At 28.6% G+C, this 18,490-nt stretch overlaps 2 protein-coding genes and 1 long non-coding RNA gene across 8 annotated transcripts; 1 reads left to right on the forward strand and 2 right to left on the reverse strand.

The window, feature by feature from the left end:
- Positions 1–841: 841 nt before the first annotated feature.
- On the reverse strand, positions 842–6,527 carry LOC139098316 (uncharacterized). Of its 2 annotated transcripts, XM_070650460.1 has the most exons (6): positions 5,704–6,527; positions 5,452–5,642; positions 4,174–5,355; positions 3,860–4,114; positions 1,711–3,803; positions 842–1,657 (listed from the first exon to the last, which is right to left on the reverse strand). In XM_070650460.1, exons 3-6 carry the CDS (start codon positions 5,302–5,304, stop codon positions 1,243–1,245), a joined length of 3,894 nt encoding a protein of 1,297 aa, XP_070506561.1. In that variant the 5' UTR covers positions 5,305–5,355; positions 5,452–5,642; positions 5,704–6,527; the 3' UTR covers positions 842–1,242. The 2 variants fall into 2 exon arrangements, with proteins under 2 accessions (XP_070506561.1, XP_070506560.1); XM_070650459.1 differs by having other exon boundaries at positions 5,452–6,527.
- A 218-nt stretch (positions 6,528–6,745) lies between these two features.
- LOC139098398 (uncharacterized) lies at positions 6,746–12,864 on the reverse strand. The gene is made up of 4 exons (XM_070650599.1): positions 11,530–12,864; positions 11,189–11,437; positions 7,379–9,516; positions 6,746–7,322 (listed from the first exon to the last, which is right to left on the reverse strand). Exons 1-4 carry the CDS (start codon positions 12,691–12,693, stop codon positions 6,971–6,973), a joined length of 3,903 nt encoding a protein of 1,300 aa, XP_070506700.1. The 5' UTR covers positions 12,694–12,864; the 3' UTR covers positions 6,746–6,970.
- Positions 12,865–13,094: 230 nt separating this feature from the next.
- On the forward strand, positions 13,095–16,327 carry LOC139098179 (uncharacterized). 5 transcript variants are annotated; one of them, XR_011545156.1, is made up of 5 exons: positions 13,095–13,734; positions 13,938–14,033; positions 14,102–14,836; positions 15,375–15,576; positions 15,636–16,327. It is a non-coding gene; the product is annotated as an uncharacterized lncRNA (long non-coding RNA). The 5 variants fall into 5 exon arrangements; XR_011545157.1 differs by having other exon boundaries at positions 13,095–14,543; positions 14,624–14,836; XR_011545154.1 differs by having other exon boundaries at positions 13,095–14,033.
- The last annotated feature ends 2,163 nt before the right edge of the window (positions 16,328–18,490 follow it).

The raw sequence follows: 18,490 nt of genomic DNA on the forward strand, positions 1-18,490 counted from the left end.
GCTCTTATTGCTTAGCAATAGATTTTAAAGTTATCAAATGTTATATCGTGACATTTTTTTAAATTTCGAACCCCCTGTTTTAAAAATAGGATTTTTATAATTGAATATTAAATTATAAAAAGACTTTAGAGCGACATTAAAATATTTTAATGTGAATTTTAGAACTATATCGAAGTAAGTGTTCAATAAATTTATATAAAAAGAATAATTCTACGTAAATTAATCACAAAAATGTTCGTTTTCACAGTTTTATAGAAAATTCTTAGTTAATTGTGAATTTTTTCTGAACTTGCATATTCATTAAAATCTGATTAAACAAGATCATTTTTGTAAAAAGTCAGAAAATAATGAATCCAGAAGAAACTCCCCGTTCTTGTCTTAGCGGCAACTGCGCATCAGCAAACCGTAAGAATAAAAAACTCAAAGATAAAAAGAAGAATTCAAACAAAAATACAAACGCAACGTTGAAATCACAAGAATCTAATGAATTTACAAGATCAGTCGACAGTGATGTCTATAGATTAGGAGATCAAACTCAAATTGTGCCTAGTACTAATGAAAAAGTTGAAGAAATCATACAAACTGTTCAAGAAACAGTTTCTATTCTACCATCATCTCCTGTTGAATGTATACAACCAATAACATCTGATCATGAAGAAAATCATCCAATACCAGAAAATAAAAAATTCTTTGACAAATACTGCTGTATACTGTAAATCTTAAATATTGCTTGGAAAAAATCAATGCTCATAGTTTAATCAACAGTTTTATTAATGTTTTCTTAATTTATTTAGAATCTAATTTTAAAATAAGTCAATATTAAAAAAAAAATCTAGAGTTTAAAAGCAAATTTTTCAAGTTCTACTCTACTTTACAACCTATAACTCTCTAAAAATGAAATAGTTGATAAGTTTTGATTAAAATTGTAAATTTCATATGATAAAAAAAATGTATTAATAATTGTTATTTTCTATTATTCCATTATGTATTGATACCCATATTCAAAATGAGTCTTGGACATCATTAAAGAAGGATTTATAGCTATAATGATTTTTTAATAAACAAGATTTATTTTTAACTTTTGTAAAATATGTTATATTCATATCCGACAGGTCTCCAATAGGGTTTTCAATACCGGTATCAAAATGTATGTAATACCGGTATTGAATACCGGTATTTCATACAAATCAATACCGGTATTGAAAACCCTAGTCTCCAATCTCCTTATTGTCATTTTAAGCGTCAATCTAAATTTTGTCTAATCATGTTATAGGAACGAACGTTATTTGCGCTTCCACCATAATATGATCGATTCAGGTCATGATTTTCTAAGTTGTTTCCTTCAACATTATTACAATTATACAAGTAAATATTCTGATGTCTAGTTTCCGCCAGAATTGCATGAATATTCTCAATGCTTTCTGAACTAGCTTTGAACATCCCTAAGATGCTCACCCACAACTTATCAAACCATCTCGTCCAAAAGGATGCGTTACTAATCAATTGTTGCGCTTTTATATCCGAATCGATGAAGACTTTATAAGTTCGTTTATCAATGTATATTGATTGTAAACGATGGATGTATGGATATTTATTTATGAATATCTTGATCAGCCACAGAAAAAATCTTGTTGACTTTCCTCGTGTCGTCTCATCCCTAAAAGAAATAATTTTTTAGAATTAGGAGCTCAAAAAGTCTACATTACTTACTCGTTATTAGCAAAGAATATCCTTAATTTCTTTGCAAAAAAAACGTATTTATCAGCATTGTCTATAAGGCTCAATTGTCTTGATTCTTGCATCAATGTATGAATGTCATTAACTGCTATTGAAATGATCAGATTAGATTTATTGATAAGGATTATTATGATTAATGCTATTGTCATCCTTTGCAAAAATAACGTAATATCATCAGGCTCTATTCCTATTTCTCCTGAATACATCACGATTAGTTTCATTAGAGAGCCATCCAAAGTTTGAAAGATTTTAGGCTTTTCACCATCAACTTTTTGATCAAATAGTATGAACGTCAATCCAGCAAGTCCGATAAAAAGTGGAAAAAAGTTCAAGAAGACGCTCATGTATGACAATGTAATTTTTTTGTAACATCTCAAGTGTGCTGAGAACTTAGGTGTCGAATACAATAAGGCTGTTGCTACAATCATAATTAGAATATTAATTGCTTCAACAACTCCAATAAAAACAAACATTTTCTCATATTGGAAGTAGCTTAAGACTTCTATTCCACCAGATAAAATGATTGGAAGTAAAATCAAGAAGAATTCGACGTAATTTGACCTGCATTTTAAGTAATCTTTACCATATACTTGAAATTGGAATAATTCTCTCAAGAAAATGTAAACAAATCTAATAGCATTAATTATGTGCTCTAATATATAGGTTTCGTCATTTGGAGAGATAGTTGTGTCTTGAATATTAGAGCTTGTATCATTGTTAGAAGTGATTGTGCCATTTGTATTTCCAGGTAAAGTCTTTGAATGAAGGAAATATGTCAAAAATATTGTTGGTATAATGTAAAAAAATACAAATCCCAAGAAGTTCCAGAATAAAATGCGATCATACTTTTGTATTTTGAGATTGATGATAGTTTCCATGACTGGATGTGCGACCAAAGATTTTAATCCATGATGTTCTATGATATATTCCATCGAACCATAATCTTCATTTAAAAGTAGATCTTCGTCATTTTCCATATGCTCATCAATAATCTTGTTCTCCTCAAAATTGTAATATGGAAGCATAAAGCGACAGTCAATTTTGTAGAAGTCATTCTGTGACGAAATTCTTGAATCTAAGAATTTTTTCATATTATGATGTCTAATCCAATTATCAGGAAGATCGTTCCTTTCCAGTTCATATCGGCTTTCGAGGAATTTTACAGCTGTATGGTAGTGTATCTCATCTGGTTCCATATTTATAGGAAATAACGGGCAACTTATGAGGAAATTATTGTATTTGAATATTTCATCAACAATTACTGTCTGATTTGTCTTTATAGCTGCATAAAGTAGGACAAAATTGAAATTTGTGGAATATTTCTCATACAAATGGAAAATATTGTCATCGTCAGCTCTTTCATGATCATTATCGTAAGTGCTTTCTAGATTATAAGTATACTTAAAGCAACTTTCGATTCTCTTCAATTCTGTTTTGTATTCTTTGAGGAACGTTTTGTCTTCCTTGTTCATTATCATAGACAAAAGACCAAAATATAAGTTTTTGTTACATACTTCATCTTGTTCAATTGAAGTCTGCGAACCAATTTCAAATTTTTCTACTAAATCTTTGCCTTCCTCCTTCCAATAAATCATCATTATTCCAATTAGGAAATGTTTTCTGGGTAATTTTAATTCGTACTTCATTCGTCCATCATGCTTTTCTTTTTCTTCATTCATGATTTCTTCATTCATGATTTCTTCATTCGTGACTTCTTCATTCATGATTTTTTCAAAAAGTTCCCTTATGAATTCATTTTTAAACTCTTGTTCCATGCTGTAAAATCCAATTTCTTCAAACATGTAGAATAAATTATCCAAATTATATGGATCTTCACCCATATTCTTCTCAATTAGTTTAAAATGGAAGTCGATTAAGCATTTGTAATCATTGTATTGACTGCAGTCGTAAAGCAATGAATTTTTCAATACCATGTAGTGTTTGAGCTTATGAATGCTCTTATTGCCATTATCTTTTTCAAATTTTGGCATTAGGAAAGACATAATATGTCTGTTATTGTTGGTATTAAGAACATAATTGAATATATTCTTGTTCAGTGGATTTTTCTAAAATAATAAAATTGTTACTGATATACAATGATATTTTAATTCAATTTACTTACCATTGTCAGTATTTCTGGCTTTTCCCATAATCTAAACTCATTCCAAATGTGATTTGCACATTCTAGGAATTCAACATCTGATCGTTTTTTATCATTTATACTCCAAAATTTTTCGAAAAAGCTTTCACTGTTAAAGTTTTGCCTTCCAAATACAAGCTTTTTAACATTGTTGGTGTTTTTCAATAACTTTTTAAAATTATCGGTGTTGATGCTTATAGATTCCGGCATTTTATCTATAAAGGTATGTATGTATTTCTAAATTCAAAAAAATTAGATTTAGTTTAATCGAATAAAAAAATCACGTAAATCCTCACCAATATTAATTGTTCACCACTTTCCAAGGGCTCATTGAATATTGCATAGCATTCTGATAGTTCTGTAAACATTGTTGTTACAGGAGCTTTAATATCAACATTGGGAATATTTATTAAAATAAATTCTTGAGTTTCGATTAAACCTTGATTCTTTGCAGTTTGATAGAAAATTCGTGCATTAGTCTTTATTGCATGTGTCCAATATTCACCATAGAATTTCTTGTTAATCTCAATGAACTCTTCCAGCTCAAGTTTAAATTTTACTACTAAATTATCTTTTAGAAGATAAAGAAGATTGAAGAATCTTTCATCGCAATGTTTCGTAATAGCTGCATATGATATCTTACATACAGATAAGTAATGAAAATCGAATTTCACAACTTGTTTAATTTTGTCAATTAAGCTTTTATATTCTGGATCTTTTGTATTGGGCAGATTTGCGTATAAAATCTTCAAAATCTGAATTTTATATTCAGAATCTTTTATTTGTACAACTTTTCTTATTAAATCTTGAATATTCTTAGTTTCACTCATGACTTCTTCCGTATTTTTTTCTTCAGAAAAGAACTCTTCAAAATAATAAAAGATGATCTTCATGCATATAACATGATAGACATTGTGGTCTTCTGCGTTCAATATTTGAAATATTTTATCAAATAACGATTTTGATGATGGACAAACTTCTTTGTATGCTTTGAACTTTTGAATCAAATTGTAACTTCGATTATGAACGCTTTGATCATGCCAATCAAACATAAGAAAGCTAAATAGATTCATAATATGTGCTTCATCTGCCATATGCTTTCCCATCACAAATTTTAGATCTATTTTCTTCGTTAAGAATTCCTCATTCTCAAATTTTCTTAGCACCATACTAATAATTGCTGAATTATCTCCCGATGATGTCAAAATTTTCTCAAATTTGCTTATTTCTTTCCTGTTTTTTGAGAACATACTTGGATAAATCTTTAAAATAATGCTTTTTCCATTGGTCTCTTTGTATTCGTAGTTCTTCAAATCATTTTTATATTTGAAATATTTTTCCTGTCTCATTTTCTCCAACTTTTCCTCTTCAGATTGAAGAAGTTGATTTTCAACGTCATTTTTTCTTTCATTCATTTGAAAATCCATTATATTCTTTTCGATGCTTAATCAGTTGAAATCAGAAAGTTTTTATTGTATCTGAAAAGAAATTAATATATGCAAATTTAACATTAAAATACGAATGTTCTTCAATTTATGCAAAATTCAGTTTCAAAAAAGTGGTTAAATACCTACACACTGAGTTTTAAATCTTGTGTAAATTATATTATGAAATCTGATTTGAATAACAGCGAAATCCTTCCGAAATAACTTGAGTTATCTCGTGAATGAAATTCTCTCATGATTATTAAAAACTAGTTTTCGCATCTTTTACATATTTTTGAAACATAGGGCAAAAAGCTCGTCAAAAATTTCTGTCGTCACTTCTGAAAATATATATCACTAAATATGCAAATTTTATGAGAACGTGACAATTCTTGCTTATACTTTATCCTTTATTTCTTAAACGCTTGAACTACACTTTAAAAATTAAATTAAATTTTAAAAAATCATCAAAATATAAAAACTTACTCCCCGAGTGGACAGGCATCTAGTTAAAGACTTGCCATTTACTTGCCTATCATTGGCTGGTTACTTTCCAATAAACTAGCCTATGTAACTAACCGTATCTGAGACTAATGACATTTTTGGAACGTTCCATTTAACTAGACATGTGTACAGTACTTATGTATCGTTAATGTCTAGTTAACCATAACCATTTAACGTACATGAAAAAATCAAAATTTGCTTGATAATTTTATGTGTGGATATGAAGACATTTGTTAATTTAATTAATTTGGAAAAATCAGAATTACACGTTCGTAGCTGCCATAAAAACATTTTAGCAAGGCACATAGTAACTTACTATTGCGCTTTGGCAAAAGTCGTTAAGTGCACACCATTCATTGTCTATAAAAGTAATAAAAAAATTTTCAGAAAAATAATTGCTCATATAAAAGTGATTTCTGATTGTTCTTGTGAAGTATATGGTTTCACACAAATTTCTATTTGTAATTTCTGCTTGCACTTGTGAAGTATATGGTTTCACACAAATTTCTTTAGAAATCAACTTTCCATGTGTCAAGTTAAAGTCTCGTTAATGTCTTTTTACGTTGTCGTGTATATTTTTGGCAAAATAAATGGCTAGTTGAATGGTGTCTAATAGTAGACATTAACTAGCTGTGTCCACTCGGGCTCAATTCTTTATTCTTAAATCTCAATTTTGACAGCGACAAAAGAACAAAAAAAAAAAAAACACATCTGAATCAGTGCTAATTTAATTTGATACTAAGTCCCACTTGTAGAATTCTCTGAAAAAGTTTTGAGACATATGCGAGTATATTAGTTCTCTCAATTAATGCAAATACATAATCTTCTATTTCTAAACTAGGCGGTATTTTGTAACAAACAAAACTGAAATAATGCGTAAAATTGTCTTTTCATAATATTTTATTGACTTTTTCTTTAAAATTGTTGAGAATATGCCAACGGTTATTTAATATTTAAAATGTACGGCAGTAAAATTAGTTGATTTTTCCCTTTAACAGTTGTTAGTCCCCTTAATACAAACATGTAATCTGTTTTTGAACTCCGATGAATAAACATCATTGTAAACAAATAAAACCTTCAAACAAGACATTTAATTGAACTACAATTATAAAGTTTCATAGCTATGCTTATTAACAAAATTAAAAGCTTATTAACATAGTTAACTTTATGATAATTTCCCAGATTTACCAAGTCCTTCACAAGATTCCATTTGACATTTACACAAGCAATTGGTTCGACATCTTGTTTCAACTAAAATATTGTGAATTTCTTCAATACTTTTTGAATCTATTTTAAATGTTCCAAATGTCTTAATCCATATTTTATAAGTCCATCTTGTGAGAAAACATGTATTATGTGCTAATTTTTGTATTGGTGTATTGACATCAACATAAACATCATGAGTTTGCTTATCGATATAGATTGTTTGTAGCCGATGAATGTAAGGATAATTATCAATGAAAACTTTTATGATCCACATCAAACATTTTGTTTGCCTTGTTCTTTCTTCTTCTTTTCTGAAAAATTAGAAAAATTATAATGAAAATTTCCAAACGATTACAATTTTACTTACTCATTCAGAGCATAGTATGTCCTTAAACGTTTGGCAAAACCAACGTATTTTCTGGCATTATCAACAAGACTCATCAGTCTTGACTCGTGCATCAATGATTGTATATCATTAACTGCTATTGAAATGATAAGATTAGATTTATTGATGAGCATTATTATGATCAATGCAATCGTAACTCTTTGCAGAAAAAGCGAGATTTTCGCTTGTTCAATTCCTATTTCTCCGGAATACATGATAATAAGCTTCATTATGGACCCTCCGAGATTCTGGAAGTCTTCGAATGTTCCACCAAGATTATCATCAAAAATGATAAGTGTTAATCCAGCCAGTCCAATGAATAATGGGAAAAAATTGATGAATACACTCATATACGATAGTATGATCTTCTTATAGCATCTTAAATGTGCTGAAAATTTCGGAGTTGAGTATAAGAGTGATGTTGCCACGATCATGACTAGAATATTAACTGCCTCAATAAATCCAACAACATAAAATGGCCCTTGACATGGAAGGACAGAGAAAACAGCGAGGGTAATGTATAAGAGTAATGGAATAAAAATCAAGAAAATTTCAACCAAATTTGAGCTCATTTTAAAGTATCTGTCTTTGTATATCACTCGATACTGGAAGAACTCTCTCAAACAAATGTATAACAATCTAGCAGTATTGATTACATATTCCCAAAAAAATCTCATTGAACGTGAACTGAGATAATAAAAAAAGTTGCCAGCCTCAACATTTGTGACATTTCCAACGTAAGTTCCGTTATTGGGGTCCCATCTATTATTCAAAAATTCATCCGAACTTATAGTTTTGAAGGTTAAATTGTCTAAGAAACATGAAACATTCGTATTTGGTGGTAAATTGATCGAATGAAGTCTGTATGCTAAAAATATTGTTGGCACGATGTAGAACAATACAAATCCAAAGAAGTTCCAGAATAAAATGCGATCATACTTTTGTATTTTGAGATTTATGATAGTTTCCATAACTGGATGTGTAACTAAAGATTTTAATCCATGATGATCCAAAATATATTCCATTGATCCATAATCTTCATTAAATAGTAGATCTTCGTCATTTTCCATATGCTGATCAATAATCTTGTTCTCCTCAAAATTGTAATATGGAAGCATAAAGCGACAGTCAATTTTGTAGAAATTATCTTGTGATGAAAGTCTTGAATCTAAGAACTTTTTGAAATTATGATTTCGTATCCAATTGACGGGAAGATCATTTCTTTCCAATTCATATCTATTTTCAAGGAATTTTACAGCTGTATGGTAGTGTATCTCATCTGGTTCCATATTTATAGGAAATGTCGGGCAACTTATAAGGAAATTATTATATTTGAATATTTCATCAACAATTACTGTCTGATTTGTCTTTATAGCTGCATAAAGAAGTACAAAATTGAAATTTGTCGAATATTTCTCATAAAAATGGAAAATATTGTTTTCGTCAGATAGTTGATGCTCGTTGTTGTAATTGCTATCAAGACCGTATATAAGCTTAAAACAATCTTCGGCAATTTCCATTTCCTTTGGAAAAATCTCGAGAAATTTTGCTTCGTTTTTATTCATTACTAAAGATAGAAGTCCAAAGTATAAATTTCTTTGACGTGTATCATTGCTTTCTGACGTTTTTGGATCCATATAAAACTTGTCCGTTAAATCTCTTGTCAAATAAGCAGCTTCCTGCTTCCAGTAAATCATCAATATTCCAAGTAAAAAATGCTTTCTGGGCAATCCTAATTCATTTTTACCATCAAACTTTTGTGGCTTTTCGTTTTTAATAACTTCAAAAAGCTCTTCTATATACGAATTTCGGACTGATTGCTCTGAACTGTAAAAGCCAATCTCCTCAAACATGTAAAAGAGCTTGTCCAAATTTAAAGAATCTAAATCGTTATAACGATCAATGAGATTTAAATGAAATTCTATCAAACTTCTTGCATTTAAATAATTGTGATGATCGTAAATCAAAGAATTCTTCAGCACCATATAATGTTTAAGCTTTTGTGTACTGTTATTTAGAGCCGTATCTTTGTCTAAAGTTGGCATTAAAAATTCCATGAAACGCCAGTCATTGTTGCTTGAAAGAACGTAGTCAAATATCCTTCTGTTCAAAGGATTTTTCTGGAAATTTTAAATATTTTTTATAGTTTTATTATTAAAATCTCTATAGATCAATGGTGGGCAACCTGTGTACCGCGGCACAATAGTGTTCCCAACAATTATTGGAAATGCCAAGGTGTGTAAAAGATTCTTACCCAAGGCTCAGACACTCAACCGAAATTGTAATTTTTTACAATTTTTACAATTTTTTCATACAAAAATTGTGAAAATTGTAAAAATTGTACAATTTTTCTAATTTTTACAATCTTTTCATATAAAAATTGTGAAAATTGTAAAAATTGTACAATTTTCACAATTTTTCCATACAAAACTGACAAAATTGTACAATTTTCAAATCAACATAAACTGGTTTGAATGATTTTCATATTTGCGAAATTTAAGTGAAAAATTGATTTTTCATAGACTTTTCATCTTTTTATAAGAAAATTGAGGTGAAGTTAGCCTTTTCCGAGGATTATTCATTTTAATTTAACAAAAATAAGGCAAAATTTGGCTAACACGAGGAATTTTTCATTCCAAATAAGAAAATAGAGACGAAATTTGAATTTTTCGAGAGGTTTTTCATCCTTAATAAGAAAATCAAAGCAAAATTTATTTTTTTTAGGGATTTTTCACCCCAAATATGGAAACCGAGGCTTAATTAAGCTTTTCTGATGAGCAATTCAACCCAAATATAGAAACCGAGTCAAAATTCGGCTTTTCTGAGGGGTAATTTACCCCAAATATGGAAACCGAAGCTATTCTGAGGGGTAATTTGCCCAAATAAAGAAACCGAGGCGAAATTTGGCTATTCTGATGGGCAATTCACCTCAAATATGGAAACCGAGGCGAAATTTGGCTATTCTGATGGGCAATTCACTCCAAATATGGAAACCGAGGCAAAATTCGGCTTTTCTGAGGGGTAATTTACCCCAAATATGGAAACCAAAGCTATTCTGAGGGGTAATTTGCCCAAATAAAGAAACCGAGGCGAAATTTGGCTATTCTGATGGGCAATTCACCTCAAATATGGAAACCGAGGCGAAATTTGGCTTTTCTGAGGGGTAATTTACCCCAAATATGGAAACCGAAGCTACTCTTAGGGATAATTTGCCCCAAATAAAGAAACCGAGGCGAAATTTGGCTATTCTGATGGGCAATTCAATCCAAATATGGAAACCGAGGCGAAATTCGGCTTTTCCGAAGCATTTTTTACTCTTAATAAGAAAACCAAGGTGAAATTCCGTTTTTCCGTTGGAGTTTTCATCGAAGTTTAAGAAAATTATTCCAAAAAATAGCAATTTACAAAATATTTTTCCCATTTTGTAATTATATCAATAAAAAATTTCACATTTTGCCAATAAATTATGCATCAAAACATGATTTTTCAAAAAATTCAGTTAGAATAAACATTTTTCACCTTTTCCATGTTTTCACAAAGTAATTTTCTTGCTGTGAAAACTATAATATCCATCTATTAATTGGGTTACTAATTTATTTGTTTTTTGAAATTTGCATCAAAAAATTGTGAAAATTGTAAAAATTGTACAATTTTTTACAATTTTTTCATACTAAAATTGCGAAATTGTGAAAATTGTACAATTTTTACAATTTTTACAATTTTTTCCATACGAATTGCAAAAATTGTACAATTTTCACAATTTTTTGTTGAGTGTCTGAGCCTTGTTCTTACCATTGTCAACATTTCTGGCTTTTCCCATAATCTAAACTCATTCCAAATATGCTGTGAACATTCAAAATAGTCTTCAGACTTTTCGAGATCTGATTGCACACTCCAAAATTTTTCAAAAATACTATGACTGTCTAAAGTTTTCCTTCCAAACAAAAGTTTTCGGATGTTTGGAATGTTTTTCAAATACTTTTTAAAATTTTCACTTTCCATGCTGTTTGAGAAGTTCATGATGAATTTGTCAAGATATTCCTATATGAAGAACAAAAGAAGTTTATGTAATTAAAGTATCACTCATAAGTTCTAATGCAGTGGCTTAGATTGTTATCAATACAAACACTTACCAATTTAAATTCATCTTCTTTCTCTAAAGGTTCGTTGAATATTGTATAAAATTCTGACAATTCCATGAAAATCGATGATACTTTGGCTTTGATGTTTATGTTTGGAGTGTTTATAAGAATGAATTCCTTTGTATCTGTTAAATTTTGATTATTTGCAGTGTGGTAAAGTATTCGGACATTAGTCTTGATTGCATTTTTCCAAAAATCTCCATAGAACTTCTTATTGATTTTGATAAATTCTTCAAAATTTAATTTGAACTTTGCGACTAGATTTTCCTTCAGAAAATATAAAAGATTGAAGAATCTTTCATCGCAATGTTTCGTAATAGCTTCATATGATATCTTACATACAGATGAGTAATGAAAATCGAATTTCACAGCTTGTTTAATTTTGTCTATTAAGCTTTTATATTCTGTATCTTTTGTATTGGGCAGATTTGCGTATAAAATCTTCAAAATCTGAATTTTATATTCAGAATCTTTTATTTGTACAACTTTTCTTATTAAATCTTGAATATTCTTAGTTTCACTCATGACTTCTTCCGGTTTTTTGACTCCAGAAAAGACATTCTTCTCTTCAAAATAGTAAAAGATGATCTTCATGCATATAACATGATAGATATTGTGATCTTCTGCATTCATTATTTGAAATATTTTATCAAATAACGATTTTGTTGATGAACTAACATATTTGTATGCTTTGAACTTTTGAATCAAATTGTAGCTTCGATTATGAACGCTTTGATCATGCCAATCAAACATAAGAAAGCTAAATAGATTCATAATATGTGCTTCATGTGCAAAATGCTTTCCCATCACAAATGTTAGATCTATTTTATTCGTTAAGAAATCCTCATTCTCAAATTTTCTTAGCACCATACTAATAATAGCTGAATTGTCTTCATTTGATGTCAAGATTTTCTCAAATTCGCTCAATTCTTTCCTGTTTTCATACGATTTTTTTAAGAATATATTTGGATAGTTCTTAAAAATAATGCTGTTTCCATTGCTCTCTTTGTATTCATAGTTCTTCAAATCATTTTTATATATAAAATATTTTTCCTGTCTCATTTTCTCCAACTTTTTCTCTTCAGATTGAAGAAGTTGATTTTCAACGTCATTTTTCTGCTCACTCATATGAAATTTATTTTCTGAATTTTTCATTTTCTATTCTTAATTTGATTTTAGACACGTTTAAATTTACGAAATTCTTTAATGTTAATAGTTATGTCTTTTTCATCATTTTATTGCTTCTTTCAAATGTTTTGAAATGTCTATATTCACTCTAAATAGTAAAAGAAAAAAATTGTTAAACAAAGAATCGCGACTGATTGAATGCTGAGTCAGTTTGATACTGAGTCTCTCAACTTAAATTCTCTTAAATGTTAATGAATTGACAAACACTTGACAAACACATAAACATTTTATCTCTAAATATATGTGAGATTCAAGACAACAAATTTTATTTTCTTTATTTATAAAAGTTGCCGGTATTTGAAACATTAAAGAGAACATATTAATACACAATTATATAATTTTGAGCAGAAAATCTTCTCAAATTATATTTTTTGAGTTTGATCAAAACAAAGCAAAGCGAATAAAATCAAATTAATCTTCTAATTAAGTGGATATATTGCTCATTCATAATAATTATCAACCCGAATAGCACAAATCAGTTAATTGATCAAAAATTCAACGCCAAATCGACGTGACACTGATTTTATGCTAGATTCGGTTTCAATTCCGTAACATTGTGACTCTTACAGTATTTGGATCGAATTGTGCTTTTTATAAAAGTGTTAAATAGACCTAGTGACACAAATGAAAAATGCTCATACATCAAGCTGATGATCAAGTTGTAAAAAAGTTATAAAAACTATTCTGTATTTAAACAATTCACATATGATCTTTACGTCATCGTCACTTAATATGGTTTATCAATAATAACATAGTGTGTACATATGATTCATAGGAAACAATAAGCATTCTCTCAAGCATCTCAGAGTGACTCTCTTTATTACTCTCTCGATTTGCATTCTGTTTTTTGTATATTTTATCATTAAAAGAGTTCAGTTTTCCGGATCATTTAAAGCAAATTTATTGTAAAACGCCAAAACGTGGACTAAATTAGAATTTTTATTAAAAAATATTTTTTTAATTATCATCTCAAATTTGTTAAACTGCAGTCTGCAAAGTTAAAGACCGGTAAATTCAAAGTGCTTATGATTTAAACTAATAAATTATCAATTAAATGAATAGTTTCAAAAAAATTGTTGAGTAATTAAAATTAGCGCGACAAACTATTAGTAATAAATTGTTGCATATTTCGCTTCCTAAAATTTATTTGACAAATGATTCAAAATTTCGAAGAAAAACTTTAATTTGAGAAAAACATATTTGTAATTTAGCAAAATGAGTGATCTTTCGCAAACCGACAAAACTCGAGATAACAAAACAAAACAAAGTCGGAAAAATTCTAAAGATGGTGATTCCGATTCCGATTCGTAAGAATTTAGAAATTTTTGTGAAATTTGTATAATTTTATTTTTTTATTTATCAAAACATTAAAAAGTCAAAAAGATGATGAATTTGATTTAGACAGCCACAGAAATGCTTTGAGTCAAAACAATGATCGCAAAAATCATGATAGAAACAAAAAATTGAGAAATAGAGAAATGAGGGGTAGAGGAGAAATGCCTTCATCAACTCTTTCATCGAACGGAGGAAGTAGTAATAATTCAAAATAATTCTTAAGTAAATGTTCTAAGATCTTTCATATTTTTTAAGAATAATAAGTTAAATTTGAAGTTTTGTTCATGTTTGTATTTAAAGAAATCAATTTTTAGGAGACTCTCAAAGAAGACTGTCAATTATTCTTGTTTGTAAGCAAAATAGTTTGTTGGATTTTTGAAAATATAAGATTTCAGTATTTTTGTTTAATTTTTAAACCTTTTAAATAAAAATATTGTAAAAAAAGCTTTATTTTTATACTTAAGCTTTAGGGATCGTACGTGGTAAGTTAACCTTTTACTTAGTTCATGATTGACGGTTGTGGATAGAGGGGAAAATCTTGAAATAATTTCTGAATCCACAGAGGAAAACCAACATAAATGTGTGTCTATTAGTATTGACACTTTCAGCGTCATTGATATCTTCGTAAAACTGCGAAATCGAACAACTGTTTTTATTAACGATAAGTACGTCACGTCAAATATACTCAAAAATTTATCAAAAAGAGAATAATCAAGAAATTGTTTACACATTAATGAATTCCTTATCAGAAGTATGAGTTACTAAAGCAATTTTGGTAAGTGATTCATTTCTTATTCAACATTTAACAAGATCAGACGTTAGAATTATTTTTTATTAGTTTATTCATGTGTTAAAAAGTGCAATCATTTTATTGGAGAAAGGATCAATTTTTGGATCATCACAAAAAGATCTGAGTAAAGTTCAAATTGTGAAATTCGTCAGAAAATGATTTCGAAAATATTTAAAGTTTGATTCAAGTTTTTTCCTTATTAACAATGAACATTGTATATCTAAAAAGTGATTATCGCTGGCTAACTTTAAATTTTGATAGCAAATGCGAAAACAATTAAATTTAGTTGAATTTTAAAATTTTCTTTGTTGTCAAAATTTTATCATATTTAAAAAATATTTTCTATCGTATTAGTCATAACATTGAAGAAAATAGCAGAATATGTTCAGTATACGCGATATAACATTTGTTATATTCGTATGTTATTGCTCGAATTTCCATTTCGAAAATATGTTATAACTTATAAGTATATTCGATATAAACATTTAAAAGTTTAATATTTGAATTTTTAAATTTATTTCAGAAACTACTAAGAGATTGTCATTGCTAGATATCGTCCTGAAATTTCGATATCATTTAATACACAAAAAACATAAAAGTCGGCAAAAAAATATTTTGAAAATGAGTGAATCAGATCATGAAAATCCTGATTGCGATAACACTAAACCCAGTAAAAGAGGAGGAAGAAGAAACTCTATCGAGGATGAGCCAGAAACATCTTCAGAGTGAGATTACAATAAATTTTATTTTTGTGTATATTTATCTAAATTTCATGTCATTAAAGTACTCAAACTACCGAGAAACTTAAGAAGGGTGGGCATAGACATGCTTTACAAGGAAATAATGAAACCAATCCAGATGCTAAGAACGCAAAAATAGTCCAGCAACAACCAAGAACAAGACGAAGAAGACAACCTGAAAATGTACGAGCACCATCAAGCCAAGATGATAATGCATCACAGCAAGACAACTCAGAAGTATTGCAAGGCAATCCTGAAGGGAGTGTGACTACATCCATAGATACTAAATAGTAATGTGCAGAGGCTCTTGCGTATGAATTTTCGGTATCCCTAGCTCGTCAAAATGAATTTAAAATATTTATAATTTATCACAAATTTTTTAATACGCGATAACATTTTAAAAATTATTAATAATTTAAAGAATTTATCATAAATATGAAAAAAGTTTTCTTTTGACGAGCAATCATTTAAAAATAAGAGTATTGTGATCTATGTTCAGAGTGTACAAAAATACTTTAGAGCTGGTTGATGGCGAGTTAATGTCCAGTTAATGGCTAGTTGTAACGTATTGTACACTCGGTTGTGCATGGTTAAAAGAGATTTTTCTTTAAAAAGAATTTAGAGTAATTTTAATTTTTGGTTTTTATTTATATAAATTTATATTTGCTATTAATTACATTCTTAAATGATTCGTTCCTTTTAAAGATATAATTAACAAATTTGAAATTTTTATACCTTGTAGTAAAGTTTATTTTATATGAATTTTTAAATATATAAGCTTTTAAAGATAACTTTTTAAAAATAAAATTAAAATTTAAATAAAGTAGAATAGGTAATTATTCTTAAATATAAATGACATTTTTGTACAACAAAAACATCTTCAAAAAAAGACCAATTAATCACCTTATTAAAATAACATTGAATTTCGAAAAAAAAAACATTCGAACACGGGTCATTCAATTATTAAGTAACATGATTTTAAACCCTTTTCCCCCTCATCAAAAATTTCCCAATGGAAAATGGAAAATGGAAAATTCATTGTTTGAGTGCAGTTATTCTGTTACAGTTCCCCCATTTTCCCCTTATCCCTCAACATTGTTACGTTATATGTATTTGTCCCCATAAAAAATCCCGGTCTTTTTGTAAATACATAGAACATTTAGTTATTTTTGTATTTTGAATTAGATATTAGGAATAAATAAGATTGAATAATAGTTCAATCATTGTGGAGCATTTAACAGATATCAATAATCAAGAATATTAGATAGAAATTAAATTTCAAATTACTAATCAGCAATATATAGGAAAACAACATCACAATTGTAATGGATGAGGAAGATTCAAAAAAGTCCAAAACTAAGAAACGCAAAAATTCAGATGATGGTGAACCTACCGAGTAAGTTGAAAAATTATCTTTAACACCAACTTTATGCAATTACCTTTAAATCAATCAACTTACAGAAAGAAGGATGTGGATAAAAAAGAACCAAATAAACAACGAAATTCTTTAGCAAACAACCGAATCAAAGATAGCAAAAATAAAAACGAGGAACTCCGTAAAGGTAGCAAGCCTGAAAAGAAGAATGGAAATGGATCCTCAAAACAATCATCTTCAAATCCAAGTGCAGGAAGTGATCTTCAACAAGAAGATGAATCTGACAATCCTCAGGAGGAGATTGCAACAGGAGGTCGTGTACTGAGAAGCTCTCGTAAATGATTTCCTTGACATTAATTATAAATAATTTGAGATGCAATATTTGAATTGCTTAAAAAAATTTATTTTTTTTTAATCTTTTACACTTTTTTTGTTAAATAAATGTTATGTCTTATCACTTTTTCAATCCGTACTCAATATCAATCTTAATTAAAAATAATTTTCTATTGTAAATGTTAAAGTAAATCAATTTTAAACAATAAAGTATAGTTAAATGCGAATTTTAAAAAAGAATAAAAATATCCAGATATTAATATCCTCTCTATTTCAAATCTTAGTCATCACAAAGTCGTGACAATTGCTTTTATAAAGCTGCTCTCATAATATGTCGGTCTAAGGAAATCCTTTTGCAAAATTTATGCCAAACAAAATGCTTGGTTAATGTGCTAGGCATTGAAGTCTTCAGATCAGGAAGTAAATATTTGCATCTATGTGCATTTAACTGTCAGCTGAAACTCATTCAAAGGGATCTCATTGGTTTGATCAAATTTTTAACTCCCGAGATTTTAACGAATTTTACTCAAAAGATCTCAAAATTACTCTCAGATTTCCTTGAAATAAGTGAGAGAGTTTGTTTCAGATGATTTTATTTGTCTTTTTTTTTTGCCGTGTTTCAACCAAAATTTTATGCACATTTTCATTAAACTTGTTATCAGGTTCTATTTTAGTAAAAGTTATTGCATATTTTTTGAATATATTGTTCTATTTAGTTTTCTTAAAAGCTTTGAGAGGATTAGGAAGTGAAATTTGGTGTTCCTAAGTATATAAACGAGTTAAATGTAAAGAAATAAAGAGATTTGTTAGAAAATGTATGAAAGGTAAGCTTTAAATGGCCTAGATGAGAAAGATTAAACTTTTTTGCGCCACTTTAATTTTAAAAATGCTTTTAAAAATTCAAATTCTTTTTACAATGATTTATTCTAATTGTTTTTATGTTCAATAAGGATTTATTTGTTGCAATAATGTGTTGCAGTAGTTGCAATAAGGGTTCATTTGGGTATGGTGTCACCTTAAATTAGTCTTTGACCATTTTCTCTATTCCCAAAAAGGAATTTTTATGTGACTTAAAATCTGAATTACTAATTAAAAGCTTTTATGAAACTTGTACGTTGGACTTGTAAAGATTTCTGATACTTTCTTAATAAAGACAGTCTAAAACAAGTTATTAAGTTTATATATTATATA

This window comes from Chironomus tepperi, unplaced genomic scaffold, assembly GCF_022539635.2.
Source record: "Chironomus tepperi strain 1889 unplaced genomic scaffold, CSIRO-AGI_Ctep_v1 contig_445, whole genome shotgun sequence".
Classification (NCBI taxonomy): Eukaryota; Metazoa; Arthropoda; class Insecta; order Diptera; family Chironomidae; genus Chironomus; species Chironomus tepperi.